Genomic DNA, 14,358 nt, shown 5'->3' with positions numbered 1-14,358 from the left:
TTTGTTTTACAGTATTAAATTTTATTTTATAATTTTATTTAACTACTTGCACTAACATTTTACTTATCATTATCTTATTAGTTAATATTACATTTTTGTGTGAAGTATCATTTTAAATAAATTAATAAATAAATCATGAGATATCATTTTTACAACTTTTTTATTGTTAGTGTCAGAATCATGAAAACATTAATACTCATATTTAGATAATTACATCTGCATTTACATTCATCACCTGACCAGACACTTTTATCTAAAAGGACTAAAGCATTTGAGAAAACCTACACATGCATTCAATCATTATAATTTTGCTTCTATGGTTGTATGTGTTTGTTACTCCTTGTGTGTTTATGTTTTCTATAAAATGACGGAAGTCAATCTCAAGGGCAGCGCTCCACATCCCTCAGCGGCGCTCTAAAGTTGTCAAACAGTTTCTCATGTAGCGCACCAACACGAGCTCTGTGAGACCATCAGCACCACGCTGGGCTGTGAAGAGCCCTCACTCCTACACCTGATTTACAGACTGCTAGATTCTGCACAGGGAGTAACATGTTTTTTATTTCCCTCTATCCCGGCCTCCCTGCTCGCCGAGAGCAGCAGCCCACCATCTCATTCCTTACACAGAAATGAAATATTCATTGACTCCAGCACAGTGTGACTATAAATGCAGGCGTGCGATTCATAACCACCATGTCTGTGTCTGTGTGAGTAACAGAGAGGATGTTGATACGGGTCAAAGTGCGAGTGTGTGCCTTTGTCACCTTAGCTTTCTGCATGGCCACATAGGCATGGAGTTTCTCTGGTTTATAGTATGGTGAGCCATGAGCGGCGAACCACACGCTGAGGTGATGCTGTGCCGACTGGCTGCCGTTGGCCACGCTGAAGACATCTACGTTTCCAAGGTCTGTCTGAAGGAGCTCAGATAAGAGGCGTCTGAGACGCATGTATCTGCTCTCCTTATTCCCAGACGCCTGGAAAAACTCATTTGCACTCAGGTCTGTACAAAACACACACACAAAGACACGCAGTTCATTGTGATTCTGTCCTGTCGAAGTATCTTTTTTACTTGACTATGCCCGGTGACCAAAGCTGCTAAAGACCGAAGGGGCGTGAATGTGTAAAAGTGGGCATGTCATATAGCATGCTAATGTCAGAAACATGAGAACATACATTGTTTGACTACAGAGGAAGTTCTCAAACGTAATATTATGTTTATATAGTACATGAAAGTATTTAATGATAATGATCAATCATTAATTGATTTAAAGCATTAAATATTTTAAAATAAATGACAAATATCGAGGAGGTCTATTTTAAAGAGTGATTATTATTTAATCACTCTCATGCTATTCTAAATCTGTATGACTTTCTTCTGCAGACTTTCTTTCTTTCTTCTGCTTCACAAAAGAAGATATTTTGAAGAACAACACTGGTACCCATAGACTACCGTTGTATATACAAAAACCAAAAAGACATTTTTCAAAATATCTTCTTTTGTGTTCCACAGAAGATAGAGTCTTATAGAGGTTTTAAACAACATGAGGGTGAATTAATGACAGAACTTTTAATTTCGGGTGGACTGTTTCTTTAAGAACTGAATGTTTTTAAAAGGGAAGATACTCACTGGCTAGTCTAACAGAGCCAGCGTTCCTTAGCGTTTCCTCATCCAGCTCCATCACCGTGACCTCAGCTGAGGAGGTGACATCAGGCCAGCTCTTATCTGCCACCCTCACCTGCAGGCTGTAGAATCCAGCTGGTGTGCCCTCTCTGATGCTCAACTGACCCGTGTTCTGGTTCACACTAAACTGCCTGTGTGGATAAACAAAATAAGACAAAAACTAAATCACAAGACAACTTATGTACATATTCTGATCTCTACTTAACAACTAAAAACTATGTAAAATGCATTTGGCAGTACAACAACTACTTCAAACTAGAAACTAGAGCGAAAACCATGACTCAGAGAGTCATTTCCAGGTTTATTCCTAGATCATCACACATGAGAGGGCATCAGCGCCGTGTGCTGTACTGATGCAGTAAAATGACTCTGCTGTATTATTAATGGCTGTGTATATATCAGCAATAGCACTTATGTCAACTCCTGTCTGTGACTCTAAATGTGATGACCATGACAAGGACACTATCCCAGACACAGCAATGCATCATCAGTCTCTCTCTCTCTCTCTGGGTCACAGTTGTGACTAAATGGTAAGACTAATGGCACCAATTCCTTTTATTGTTGTTGCATTTTTAACATTTCGAAAAGAAAACAAAAGATCTAAGTGCAACTGAAACAGGCTTCTCTTTTGTAGAATGTTTGGCGCAAAATAAATTGTCAATGGAGTTGACATGTCAATTAACACCAACACCGCTTTATGACTCTTTGAAAAGGCGTTTCTACCGATGCTATGTTTGGCATGTAGAAAACTTCAGATGTTGAGCACCAAGGTCGCTAAACTCACATTAGCCGTTGCTCAAATTGGATTCAATCATGTTCACATAACAGGAAAAGAGTTCCACCTCACCGGTGACCTTCAGCTCTGCTGCCAAATGAGGTATTTAACCGTCAAATAAGCGAATGATAAAGGGCTTGGATTGAAGCCACGCTCTCGGTGCCAAGAGATGTGTCAGGCTAGGTAGAATCAAACTGCTAATGTATTAATGTGTTAATTATCCAAATTAATAGAAGCAAATCCTTCACAACACATTTTGAGCCACAGCTTTCGAATGGAACTTAATATTGGACTGTGAGTGAACTCAGGACTAAATTGAGTTGGCATTTGTGCCCACTGCTCCGGGGGTACGTGTGTTCACCACTTGCTGTGCGTGTGTTCACTACTCTCTGGATGGGTTAAATGCAGAGGTCACATTTCGTTGCCTTGTACTTGTACATGTGCAATGACAATAAAGTTGAATCTTTATTCAACTGAAGTCTAAAAACTGTTTAGTTACAAGCATTCTTGCAAATATCTTTCTCTGTAAATAAAAATTTATAACAGAATTTTCATTTTTTGGGTAACTGTCCCTTCAAGTAAGAAAGTTTCATTATTGCTATAGAAATAATACTGACTACACTGTTGTAACAAACCGATCAAATTTCATCACTTGCAGGTCAGTCAGTCATCAAAATCCGATTTCAAAACAAAATCGCATCTGCCTACAAGTGTGAACAAAGCTTTACACGCACTTCATTAGAGAGAACATGTAGCCAACATCATTTTTCTCATCTCACTTCAGAGTGAATTTTGATTCCCATGTTTGATGAAGTATTAAAAAGCGGGTGGCAGGAAAGCTGTCGGTGCGCTAATATGCCACGCTCCGTGCAGCATCGTTCTTCATCTTTGCTCACTTTTGTTCTTTTTTCTTTGCTTGTAAGAGTGAGTTGACACAGATGAGTTTGATTCAAACTTCAATAGAACATCAAAGCACCTGGGGGGTTTGCCTTCGAACTTGTATGTCTTTTTGCTCCAATCATCAAGGTCAGGGGATTGAACCTGTCCGAGCGCCGTAGTGGGGAGCGTACCTGGGGAAAATACATAATGAGGTTAGAGAACAGCGACCTCCATCCAGTCTGCGCAATACCTAGGGCGATGAATGTATGTGTGTGGGGGTGGAAGAGACGTATCTTTAAAGAGATAAACAAAACAGCAGAGCATCTCATTGGCACATATGGTCCCACTTAAACAGAGCAGTGGGGGGGAGATGCAACATTGCCATTTCTCCAAAAGGCAAAATGAAATGCTGTAATCCTGTTAGTCATGAAATCAACATCTTTTAAAATGGCTCCTGTTTGTAGGCCTCTTAAACCTGGATTTACGTAAATTGTTTGCGTCGTGCCATGTTTATGCTATGTGACAAATTCCTATTACAACGTTAATACAGTTCCAGCAGAGAAAAGAGGAAAATGCTAAAAATATATAAAGTAAAACAACATTTATTTCCCCAAATTTTTAACTGACAGATGGTGCAAAATTTAATGTATTTTCTGCATATGTATTATTGTGATACCATGGATTTTGTTATTTAAAGTATTCTTCAAAAGTTAACTTACACATAACTTACTTGTAAAAAATGTGTCGTATAATGCAATGTATGTCGCTTTGGATAAAAGCGTCTGCAAAATGCATAAATGTAAATGTAAAAGTTTAGGGTTACTTACTCATTTATTCTGTTAGAATAACAGTAAAGTCATCAAAACTATGAAAATTTAACTTAAGAATTATGTTGTAACTACAAAAAGCATAAATTTAGAAATAAAATATTATTAAAAAAAAACAAATTTTAGTTTGCAAATCTATCTATTTTTTTGCAAAATCTCTTAGAATTTCATGAACCAGTTTCAAACAGCAATAGTTTGACAAAAAAACGTAAAGCTTGAATGCACTGTAAGTCGCTTTGGATAAAAGCATCTGGTAAATGCATAAATGTAAATGTAATGAATTTATTCTGGGCTCTTGCTGCTTTTTTTCTATTCTGGACTCTGGATGGCCATAATGTTTTGTCATTAAGCGGGTCATACGACACAGCTAAAACAAATATTTTCTTTGTTTTAGATGTAATGCAATGTGTATACACAATTTAAGGTTCAAAAACGCTGTATTTTCCACAAACCGTGCATGTTTGTATCTCCTCTTTGCCCCGCCTCTCTGAAACGGGCAGATTTTTAACAAAGCTCATCTCTCTGAAAAGCGAGGTGTGCTATGATTGGCCAGTTAACCAGTGCGTAGTGATTGGTCGAATACTGCAAGCGTGTGACGGAAATGTAACGCCTCTTACCATATTTGGAACATCAGGTTCCAACGCAATTGTACTGACAGGTACGCGCACCTTACTTGCGTATACATTTGGGCGGTCTTGGTCAAATCATACCACGAACTGACGCAGATTTGTGGGGGTGTGGTTACACGAGGCGTTTCAGGCAGGTCTGGGTGAGCATTCACTTTTAGATAGAACGCATCTTTTGTTACGACACTTTCATTTTTGCAATTTTACGTGTCTAATACCTGCATGGGCAATTTATAACACACCAAAGACACAGAAAAACACGTATTCGTGCCATATGACCCATTTAAAAGAAATTAATATGTTGGCACAAATACATTTTCTCCATTTAAGTAATTTCAAACCTTCAGACACATGGCTACAAATATAAAGTTTTGTAAGATCTAGTGACCCCTAACGTAAATTAATATAGTATTCTTAATTTTTTTTACAAAGTATCTTTTATGTAAATAGCATGAACATACCTTGTAGTCTGTACACTATAAACTCGCTGTGTCCTGCTGCATGAGGATGGTCATTCTTATCTCCGATTATAACCGTGAGTGTACTTGTGGAACTCATTGGTGGAGAGCCGCTGTCAATCATCAGGATGGGAAGAAGATACTGTTTCTGCTTCTCCCGGTCAAAGGTGCGAAGAGCAGTAATCTTGGCGCTACCATTTCGCAGGTCAGTCAAATTAAAATTAGTAACGTCAGAGGTCAGCATCAGTAGACGGATAGAAAAAGGCCCTCCGTTAGACGACGTGTCTTTATCAATGGCATGAAGCAGAACTGAAGTGTCATTCATGTGAACGATCTGTGGTGCGGCAGTGTTCTCCCACACAATGGGCCGATAGGGAGCTTCGAACTCTGGTCCATTGTCATTGACGTCCTGCACGGTTACCAGCACAATAGCAGAGCCGGTCAGAGCAGGGCTGCCCATGTCTGTAGCCATAACCATGATTCTGTGTTGGGACATCTTCTCTCGGTCCAAAGAGTCTGCAACTACGACCCAACCACCCTTATCCACCAAGAACTGCTGGAAGGAGTCGGATTCTGGGGCGATGCTGTATGTGAACCTCCCATTTTGGCCAGAGTCCATATCCATGGCTGTCACCTGCGCCACAATGGTGCCAATGGGAACATCTTCAAACATGGATTCGGCCTCGTAGAACTGTGGGAAGAAAACTGGTGCATGGTCATTAGAGTCTTCCACTTGGATGATGCAGAAAGCCAGGCTAAAAAAGTCAGCGTCTTCTACTTTCACTGTCAGATTGAACGTGCGTTCATGCGGTTTCTCAAAGTCTATCTTCTTCTTCAGCCTCACCACGCCACGTCGGTTCACCTTGTCTGTTTCTATAAAGAACTTGCGATCTTCATCACCCCCAATGATGCTGAAAGTCATCACCGAATTTTCACCCTCATCTCCATCTGTTGCAGCCACTACCACTACCTCGCTGTTAATGTCCAAGTTTTCCGGCATAGACGCCATGTAAACCTTCTGGGTGAACACTGGAGGATGATCATTGACATCAGAAATCACAATGGTGGCTGTTCCTGTCCCCGAAAGACCTCCCCCATCCCGAGCTTCCACAACAACAAGATATCGGTCCACTACTTCCCTGTCCAAAGAGCGCAGGACGGTATAAATAGTCCCTGTGGCTGGATTGATGGAAAAAAGGTTTAGGTTGATCTCGTTGTGCACGTTTTGCACAATTCTGTAGGTGAGGATAGCGTTCTTGCCAGCTTTCGGGTCGTCTAGGTCGGTGGCCCGCATCTCCATTATGGAAGTGTCGGCTGGGGAGTTCTCAGGCACGTGACCTAAAAAGCAGTTATCGGTGGAACACAGGAAGACAGGTGCGTTGTCGTTGATATCCTGCACATCCACTAGTACATCAGCGAACCCGGTTAGACCCGACCCGTTCTCATCCGTAGCCAGGACGAGGAACTGCCAGGCCGAACGAACCTCGCGGTCTAAACGGCGTTGGGCATAGATCCTTCCGTTCAACTCGTCTATGGTGAATTCGCTACCGGCACCCTGTCCATGTAGAGAATACCGCACTGCACTCTGGTCCGCCTCTTGATCTGGATCTGTGGCTGAGACCTGAAAGAATGACAGATGGGACAAAATAAGCTTGCGTATTTGAACTCAACAAACTCATGGCAGAACATATGAGGCAATTAAAAGTTAATAGTCACAGCAAAGGTATGCAGATGTCCTCCCTTCTCTTTTCCGGTATGTTTATGCAAAGCCTTTGAAGTCTTTTTTATACCAACAGCTCAATAGACGCAATATTGAGACACATTAACAGATAATGTAACCATGTGCCAGGGACCTCTGAATAAAGATTGCTTAACCTCTCACCTCAAGTACAAAGACTGGAAGATCTGTCAGCTCTTCTGTGACACTGGTTTGGTACTCGGTCTGAGTAAAAATAGGCTCCTCATCGTTTTGGTTGATGACATTGATGACAACCGTCGTCTGGTTTTCCCATTTTCCATCCGACGCGACCAGCCGTAACTCATATCTCTGCACCTGCTCATAGTCCAGCCGCTGGGCAATGAAGATGGTGCCGACCTCTGGCTCCACATCAAAGGCGCCCATGGTGTTCCCCGAGGTAATCTGGTAGCGCAGCTTGGCGTTGGCACCTGTTTGGGGGGTTTGGGATGCGTTAGCATTCTAGGAAGTGTTAAGCTCGGCTGAGCTGGATCGAAAGAGAATGTCAGCATTAATCTGTGCTCACTTGATAAGGATTACATAAAGGCCAGAAAAGCTCAAACGCACACAGGCACAATACGATTGTGCTTAAATATTGGAATCAGCATACATAAACATACAAAATGTCACATGCAGGCTGTTTTGTACATGTCATTTTATAGCATACAGACGATACTTACACTCATCAATACATCATTAAACTAATCCCATTTTCATCCTTTTCCATAAGCAGTGGCTTTAGAGCAAATAAAAATAATACACCAAGGACCAAATAACCCTTTTCTGCTGGATGAAACTCACCCAGGTCTTTATTTAATCTGACAATGCTGGACTTGTTGTTTGACCCTCTGTATATGGGCTAAACATAAAAAATCTAAAACCATTGTCTGGGAAGAATGAATAAAAACAACTTAAATAATTATATTAAAATTTATAATAATAAACATCGAATTATTTACAAAACCTATTAATCTCATTTAAGATATAACTTATTATTATAAATATTAACATAATAATACCTTTATTTTGTTAAGTTATAAATTAAGTTTGAGTTTTTTAGATTGTATAATAATATTTGTAATTTACAGTTTTTCTCGATTGCTAACATACAATTCATGAAACAACTCACCATTTTCTGACAACTATAAACACATTCTCAGAACAATACACCAACTTGTACAAACCCCACACACAAACAGTCTCAATTTGCAAAGGTTTAACCATGTTCTCATTCAGAAAACACAAACACATAATATAATGAACTGAAGTGTCAATATGTAAACTCAAATAGCACACATTTGTCCATCAGTAAACACTCAGTTGCAAAACTGATGACACACCAATCAGAATCTCAGGATAATATCAATAAAAGCACAGGTAATTGTGCATCCTAGAATCATCTACTGGGCTTTATACTACTTACTGTAAACATACAGTATAATTACAGTACACACTTTACATGAGAGAAATTTCTCTATTCTGTATCCAGTAAACTGTAGCACGTGTACACCCTTTTTACCCCCTTACAGAAAAGACACATGAATTTCACATGTTTTTGACATGTTTTTCGCATGTGATCACATGTATATAACATGTGTTTAACATGTGCAAAAAAACATGTGTGATCACATGTGAAATGTGTGTTTTTGGAACATTTTGGTGTGAATTCCATGTGAATTCCCATGTGAAACCCATGGGATAACATGTAAAAACCCATGGGATGACATGTGCAACATGTGGTGACATGTCGCATATGTTATCCCATGGGTTTTTACATGTTATCCCATGGGTTTCACGTGGGAATTCACATGGAATTCACACCAAAATGTTCCAAAAACACACATTTCACATGTGATCACATGTGTTTTTTGCACATGTGAATTTCGTGTGTCTTTTCTGTAAGGGCCTGTTCTGAATTTTTGCAGAAAAAACGGAATACTTTTACAAAATTGGGCCAAAGGTGCAGAGGATTCCATATTTTTTACATTGCCTCCTATTGACAAATCACTTCACTGTATTGTTTCCTTTTTCTTCTCTGTCAGTCGCTTTGGATAAAAGCATCTGCTAAATGCCTGAATGTAAATGTTATTTGTGCAGTTGTGTACCGTATTGTGTTGCATGACCAGTTTATATTGTTCTTTGGTTTTTGAACTTCTCTTGTCTTGTAAGATCATTGTCATCTACTTTACAGTAGTGTAATGTTTTATTTTTTATTTTTTCCTAAAGCTCATTCTTGCACTTTGCTCTATGTGCACTCTTTTATGTTGTATATACTAATAAACACTAAGCTGTCAAATTATTCTTGAATCCCACTAAGAGTTTTAGTAACAGTGTTTTGAATTGATCTCACCAGTGTCTAAGACTATGTTGCAGTGTGGGTGATTTTGAGGGCTTGTAAATCATGTCTGCAGGAAAAGTTTGGTTTTTCAGCAAGTTTGAATGGTTTTGAGAAGAGAGCTTCATTTTGACCTGACAATAGGATGTTTGGAGAATTGGGTGAGATGTTATAGATTTGTGTTTACTGTTTTGAGAATACGAGGCATAATTTCAAGAAATGTGTTTAAGCAATCGAGAAAAACTGTAATAATTAATACTTATAATTAATAAATTAATCTTTAACATATAAAAATAAAGATTTATTAATATTAACGTTAACGTTTACATTTATATTTATACATTTAGCAAAGTCAATTATTAAAGACAAGATTCATGATCTCAATTTACATATACTGTATGTATATATTTATACATTATATATATTTGTATTTAGCTTGACTGTCTTTACACATTTAGTTACAATTTAAAGAAAAAAAGGTATGTTTTGTCAATCTTGTAAATGTTTGTCTCTACCTGTTGCTTAACTGGCAGAGAATGGTGTTAGAAATAGCAAGATCATGGGTTCGATTAGCAGGAAACACATGTACTGATATAATAAACTGCACATCAGATGTCTTGGGCAAACTGAAATCAAACTAAATGCAGTTACAAAACAACATGTTTTATATTTCTCAAAATGAAAGAAAGCCACTTGTATTTCAACAACACTACTGGTATTTTATTTCTAGTATTGGTATTTTTCTGTACAATCAAGTCATAAAAATAACAAACATTTGTATAATGCTAAATGATATATAGTACAAAATAAGTTAAAAACACACTTTTGGTCTAGTGTTGATGTAGGCATACTTGAGGCTTATTGTTGACTTATAAAACCATCACTACAACTAAATCTGTCCACCTCTGGTTCACTGTGGGAGATGATGGCATGGCACTAGCTTCTCTCCAGCTCTGTTCACCAGTCTGGATCATATTTTTTGAGACAAACACCATCTGGGCGTGATATGTGTGGATTTCATTAGAACGTGTCATGCTCATCCTGGCTAGCTGCCACGGCTGTGAAGCGATGTGCCGTGACACTCGCTAAGGGAAGACCTGACGATTTCGCCAGAAGCGACTTTCTTAATGACCAGCCGAGCCATATGGCTTCCCCTCAAAGCTCCAGCACTAACCCAAACCGAACCCTTGTAAAAGAGGTTAAACATTTTAGGCATGTGGTCCCTCATTGCTTTTGCAGGGCCCTGCTATCAAAAATGGGGAATGAAAGACGGCTCCAAAGTCCAGGAGACCTTGTGCTCATTCAGCATGAAGAAAGTTTTGCATGTTTTACATATTTCATCTTTGAAATCAGTCTGGAGTTTAATGAACAGCTCAAAGAGGACACTGCTAATCAGCTTTAGGAAACACTTAACAGGACCATAAAATTCCTCTTCTCCCACAAATCAGCTCCTAATTATTCCTACACCCCATTTTCATCCCCAGCGTATTATGAAATATTGCATTTTAATGGCGATCTCATTCATTGTGCCTTCTAAAGCAGGGAGGGGATGTAGGGACATCAAGTTCTGATTTGCATTTCATTTCATGACAGTTGTGAGATATTAGCTGTCGCCCGGCTCTGGACGCCCATCTAGCCATGGCAGGTCAAGTCACCTTTCTCACCTCCACGGCGCTTCTACCGTCTCATCGTTAATGAGCTATCAGATGCCCACCCGGCTCCATCTCAATGCCCCTGTCTCCTTAACTGCAGTCTGCTTGTTGACACGGCTCCACGCCACACGTAATTTGTCATGCATATGTAAGGGCTGAAGCCGTGTTGCGGCGAGAGCTTGACGCTCCTGCCCGTTTGTTTATGTTGACGGATGAGCCGAGTCGCCGTGCCCTGATGGAAATCAGAGAGAGAGATCAGGCGGGGGAGCCGTGTCACTGAGACGTGTGGAAGTGACAGCCCGGAATGTTCTAGAGACAGGACGAGAAATTAGGTGGTGGCGGGCTGCAGCCTGGCACATGACATTAGACAGACAGCTGATTTGTTCAAGCCTGTCGCCCTCAGATTAACAGGAGTAACTCTATGGATGTTAAAATAAACCTGTAATGATTTGACCTACACAAAAAATATCTTAGTTGTTTTTCAATTATATTAAGTGGAGAGCAAGAGGAGCCTTTACTTAAGGGGATAGTTCACCCCAAAAAATGAATTTCAAACCTGTTTGACTTTCTTTCTTTTGCAGAACACAAAAGAAGATATTTCGAAGAATGTTGGTAACCGAACAACGGCGGTACCCATTGACTTGTATTGGTTTTGTGTCCATACAATAGAAGTAAATGGGTACCGCCATTGTTCGGTTACCGACATTCTTCTTTTTTGTACTGTAGAATAAAGTCATACAGGTTTGAAATGACATGAGGGTGAATAATGATGACAGAATTTTCATTTTTGGGTGAACTATCACTCCTGCTTCTCACATAATACGCCCTTTTCACATGACGTCACGTATCTTCCGATCTGCCGCGAAGCAGTGTATCGTTACTTCCGCTAGCACTCCAGTTCATAAGGTGGCGGTAAGGCACCTATAAGCTGGTTTTCCAACCGCCAGTAAAACTCAAGAAGAAGAAGTTACTTCCGCTAGCGCCTCAGAATGGAGTTTACCAAGTCTCTTGCACATCTGCCACAAATACTGTACGTCTAGATGATGTACAACGTCTTGCAGACAAATTTTCGCTAACGACAAGATCAAAGCTAGAGAAAGGATACAAATTCTTCGTTGAACAGTACCTGTTTGATTATGAAGGTAAGTGTTTTATTTTCTTTTTGTGTTAGCGAAGGTGCTAGGATAAGTACTTGAATACGTGTTTGCCCGTTTTTTCCCACTGTTGTTAAATTCCAGCGCGACGGCAAAATGGAAGTACTTCTTCTTCTTGTTTGTTGCAAGATGGATGTTATGATACACTGCTTTCCAAAAAGGCGGAAGTTAAGTGACGTCATTGTGAAAAGGGCCTATTGTCTTGAGACATGAACCAGGAGAAATAAGAGATTTCTCATCAAAATCTTCCAAAACTAAACTGTCTAAGTTATCCTACCTTAGCTTTATAGCTCTATTGTCAGGGCTCGGGTCTAGCACCTCTGGGTTTTGTCTGTCTTGTCTTCTGTTTTTGTTTTGTCAAGCACTTGACAGTTGCCATGTGCTTGGAATCCGCGTGTGTGTGGCCCCGCCCCCTTGTTATCCTTTCTACACCTCATTATTGATTTTCCCGATTCACCTGGTTCCCCTTAACTTTCCCTCTCCCCAACTGGTGTATCATTTTCCTTTCTGATTGCTTCCCCTTTTATTCCCTGTGTTTTGCGTTGTTCTTTGTCAGTCCGTTAGAGTTATTTTGGTGGCGATCTGTGGCCTCTTGTCCTGTACGCCAAGTCTTGTCTTGTTAAATTCTAGAGCAGGGGTGTCCAATGTCGGTCCTGGAGGGCCACTGTCCTACAGAGTTTAGCTCCAACTTGGCTCAACACACCTGTTTGGAAGTTTCTAGTCTGCTTTGTGAGACCTTGATTAGCTGTTCAGGTGTGTTTGATTAGGGTTGAAGCTAAACTTTGCAGGACACTGGCCCTCCAGGACTGACTTTGGACACCCCTGTTCTAGAGTGTTAATCGTCTTGTCTTGTCCAGGCTCCAGTGCTGTATTCACCTAGTCCTGTTCTTGCTTTGGCAATCTGCTCTTTGGACGTTAAGCTGTGGTTCTTCCTCTCGAAGGTTATTCAAGGCGAGTCATCCGGTTCTCTTCAGGGGAGCCTCTTGAGGATTCTTACGAAGGGAGCCTTGTACCTCGACTGTGCCAGCTTCGCACTGGGATTATTGCACGGTCACCTCCTAACGGACTTTTGTTTTCACCCGCCTCCATTTGGTACGGATTACCATCGAGGGGCTAAGAACACTGGCCTCGGGCCTTTCCGAGTTTGACTTGCACCAGCCGGAATCTCCGCTCTACTCTCCAGCCCGGTTGGATTTACTGTGGACTCTTGTTGCCTCACTCACCCTTCCCCGCTTGCTGCGGGTTTTTTGTGTTGTTTTTTACGGTCGTTTGGTTGAGCGCTCGAGCCTTTGTTTTTCTCTGTCATAGACTGTATTCAGCTGGTTATTTTTTGAGTGTGGGATTTTTCATTAAATCTGCCTACCCTGCATTTGACTCCAGTGTCCTCCCTAACATCTATACTCTTACTGTCAACAGTTGTCTCCTTTGTATCTATTAGAATTTTTACAGACTTTTAAGACAAACATTGAGAAAACCCTGACACATAAATGAAACAACTTTTATGCAAAACTGACGTGTGAGCAATTTTCCTCTAGGGAATGTTCCAACAGCCATTCTAGACTAACAAAATTAACTTGAAGTTACGCCATAAACCGGAAATATGCAAATTTATCTGCCAACTGAGGTCAATTCATAGCTGTTCATGCATCCACGTGCATTGTAAAATGCTGAGGCAAGAACTGAGACTGTCTGAAGGATATACCGCTCTCTAAATACATAAATAAAACATTTAGTAAACAGCTAACTATAATTTAAGAGGTCAAACACTGCATAGCATTAAAATAAAGTACACCGTCAGCATTGCTCGTACACATGTTAATGGACATCTTACATTAGAGGGACAACACATACCGGCTGACTTAAGATGAGGTAATCGCATAAGTTAAATCATTTTTCTTTGGCAGATCTTTTTCATGCTGCATTTCTGATTAAACATCAACTTAGTAACTTTTAGAAAATTACAAAAGAGCTTACATTTGTAGGAAAACTAGTTATTTTAAATAAGTGTTTTTAATGCTTTGTTTGACAGACAGTCAGAATATGCACAGTTAAACATGTGTTATTTCCTTTCTCATTTAATCACCGCTTAAGCCACCTGTAATGCCCCTGAGAGTTTTGTAACTATAAAATGCTGCTTTGTCGTTTTAGTTTTATGTTCAAAAGGCCAGAGCTGCATATTACGATCCACTTAAAAATCCCAACCGTTATTCGTCTGGGCCCTCAGATCTCACACATCTCA

At 40.1% G+C, this 14,358-nt stretch overlaps 1 protein-coding gene across 1 annotated transcript in view; it reads right to left on the bottom strand.

Moving 5' to 3' along the window:
- si:dkey-22o22.2 (neural-cadherin) overlaps nucleotides 1–14,358 on the bottom strand; it is a 164,159-nt gene that overhangs the window by 13,968 nt on the left and 135,833 nt on the right. Inside the window, exons 17-21 of the mRNA XM_057339641.1 lie at nucleotides 7,126–7,409; nucleotides 5,247–6,864; nucleotides 3,430–3,523; nucleotides 1,625–1,809; nucleotides 762–997 (exon numbers count right to left, since the gene is read on the bottom strand). Coding sequence (XP_057195624.1) covers nucleotides 762–997; nucleotides 1,625–1,809; nucleotides 3,430–3,523; nucleotides 5,247–6,864; nucleotides 7,126–7,409 — 2,417 coding nt within the window. The remainder of the gene's footprint in view (nucleotides 1–761; nucleotides 998–1,624; nucleotides 1,810–3,429; nucleotides 3,524–5,246; nucleotides 6,865–7,125; nucleotides 7,410–14,358) is intronic.

The sequence above is a fragment of the Triplophysa rosa genome, linkage group LG8, assembly GCF_024868665.1.
Source record: "Triplophysa rosa linkage group LG8, Trosa_1v2, whole genome shotgun sequence".
NCBI lineage: Eukaryota > Metazoa > Chordata > Actinopteri > Cypriniformes > Nemacheilidae > Triplophysa > Triplophysa rosa.
The sequence above is the reverse complement of the archived record's forward strand: the minus strand, read 5'-3'. Positions and strand labels throughout refer to the sequence as shown.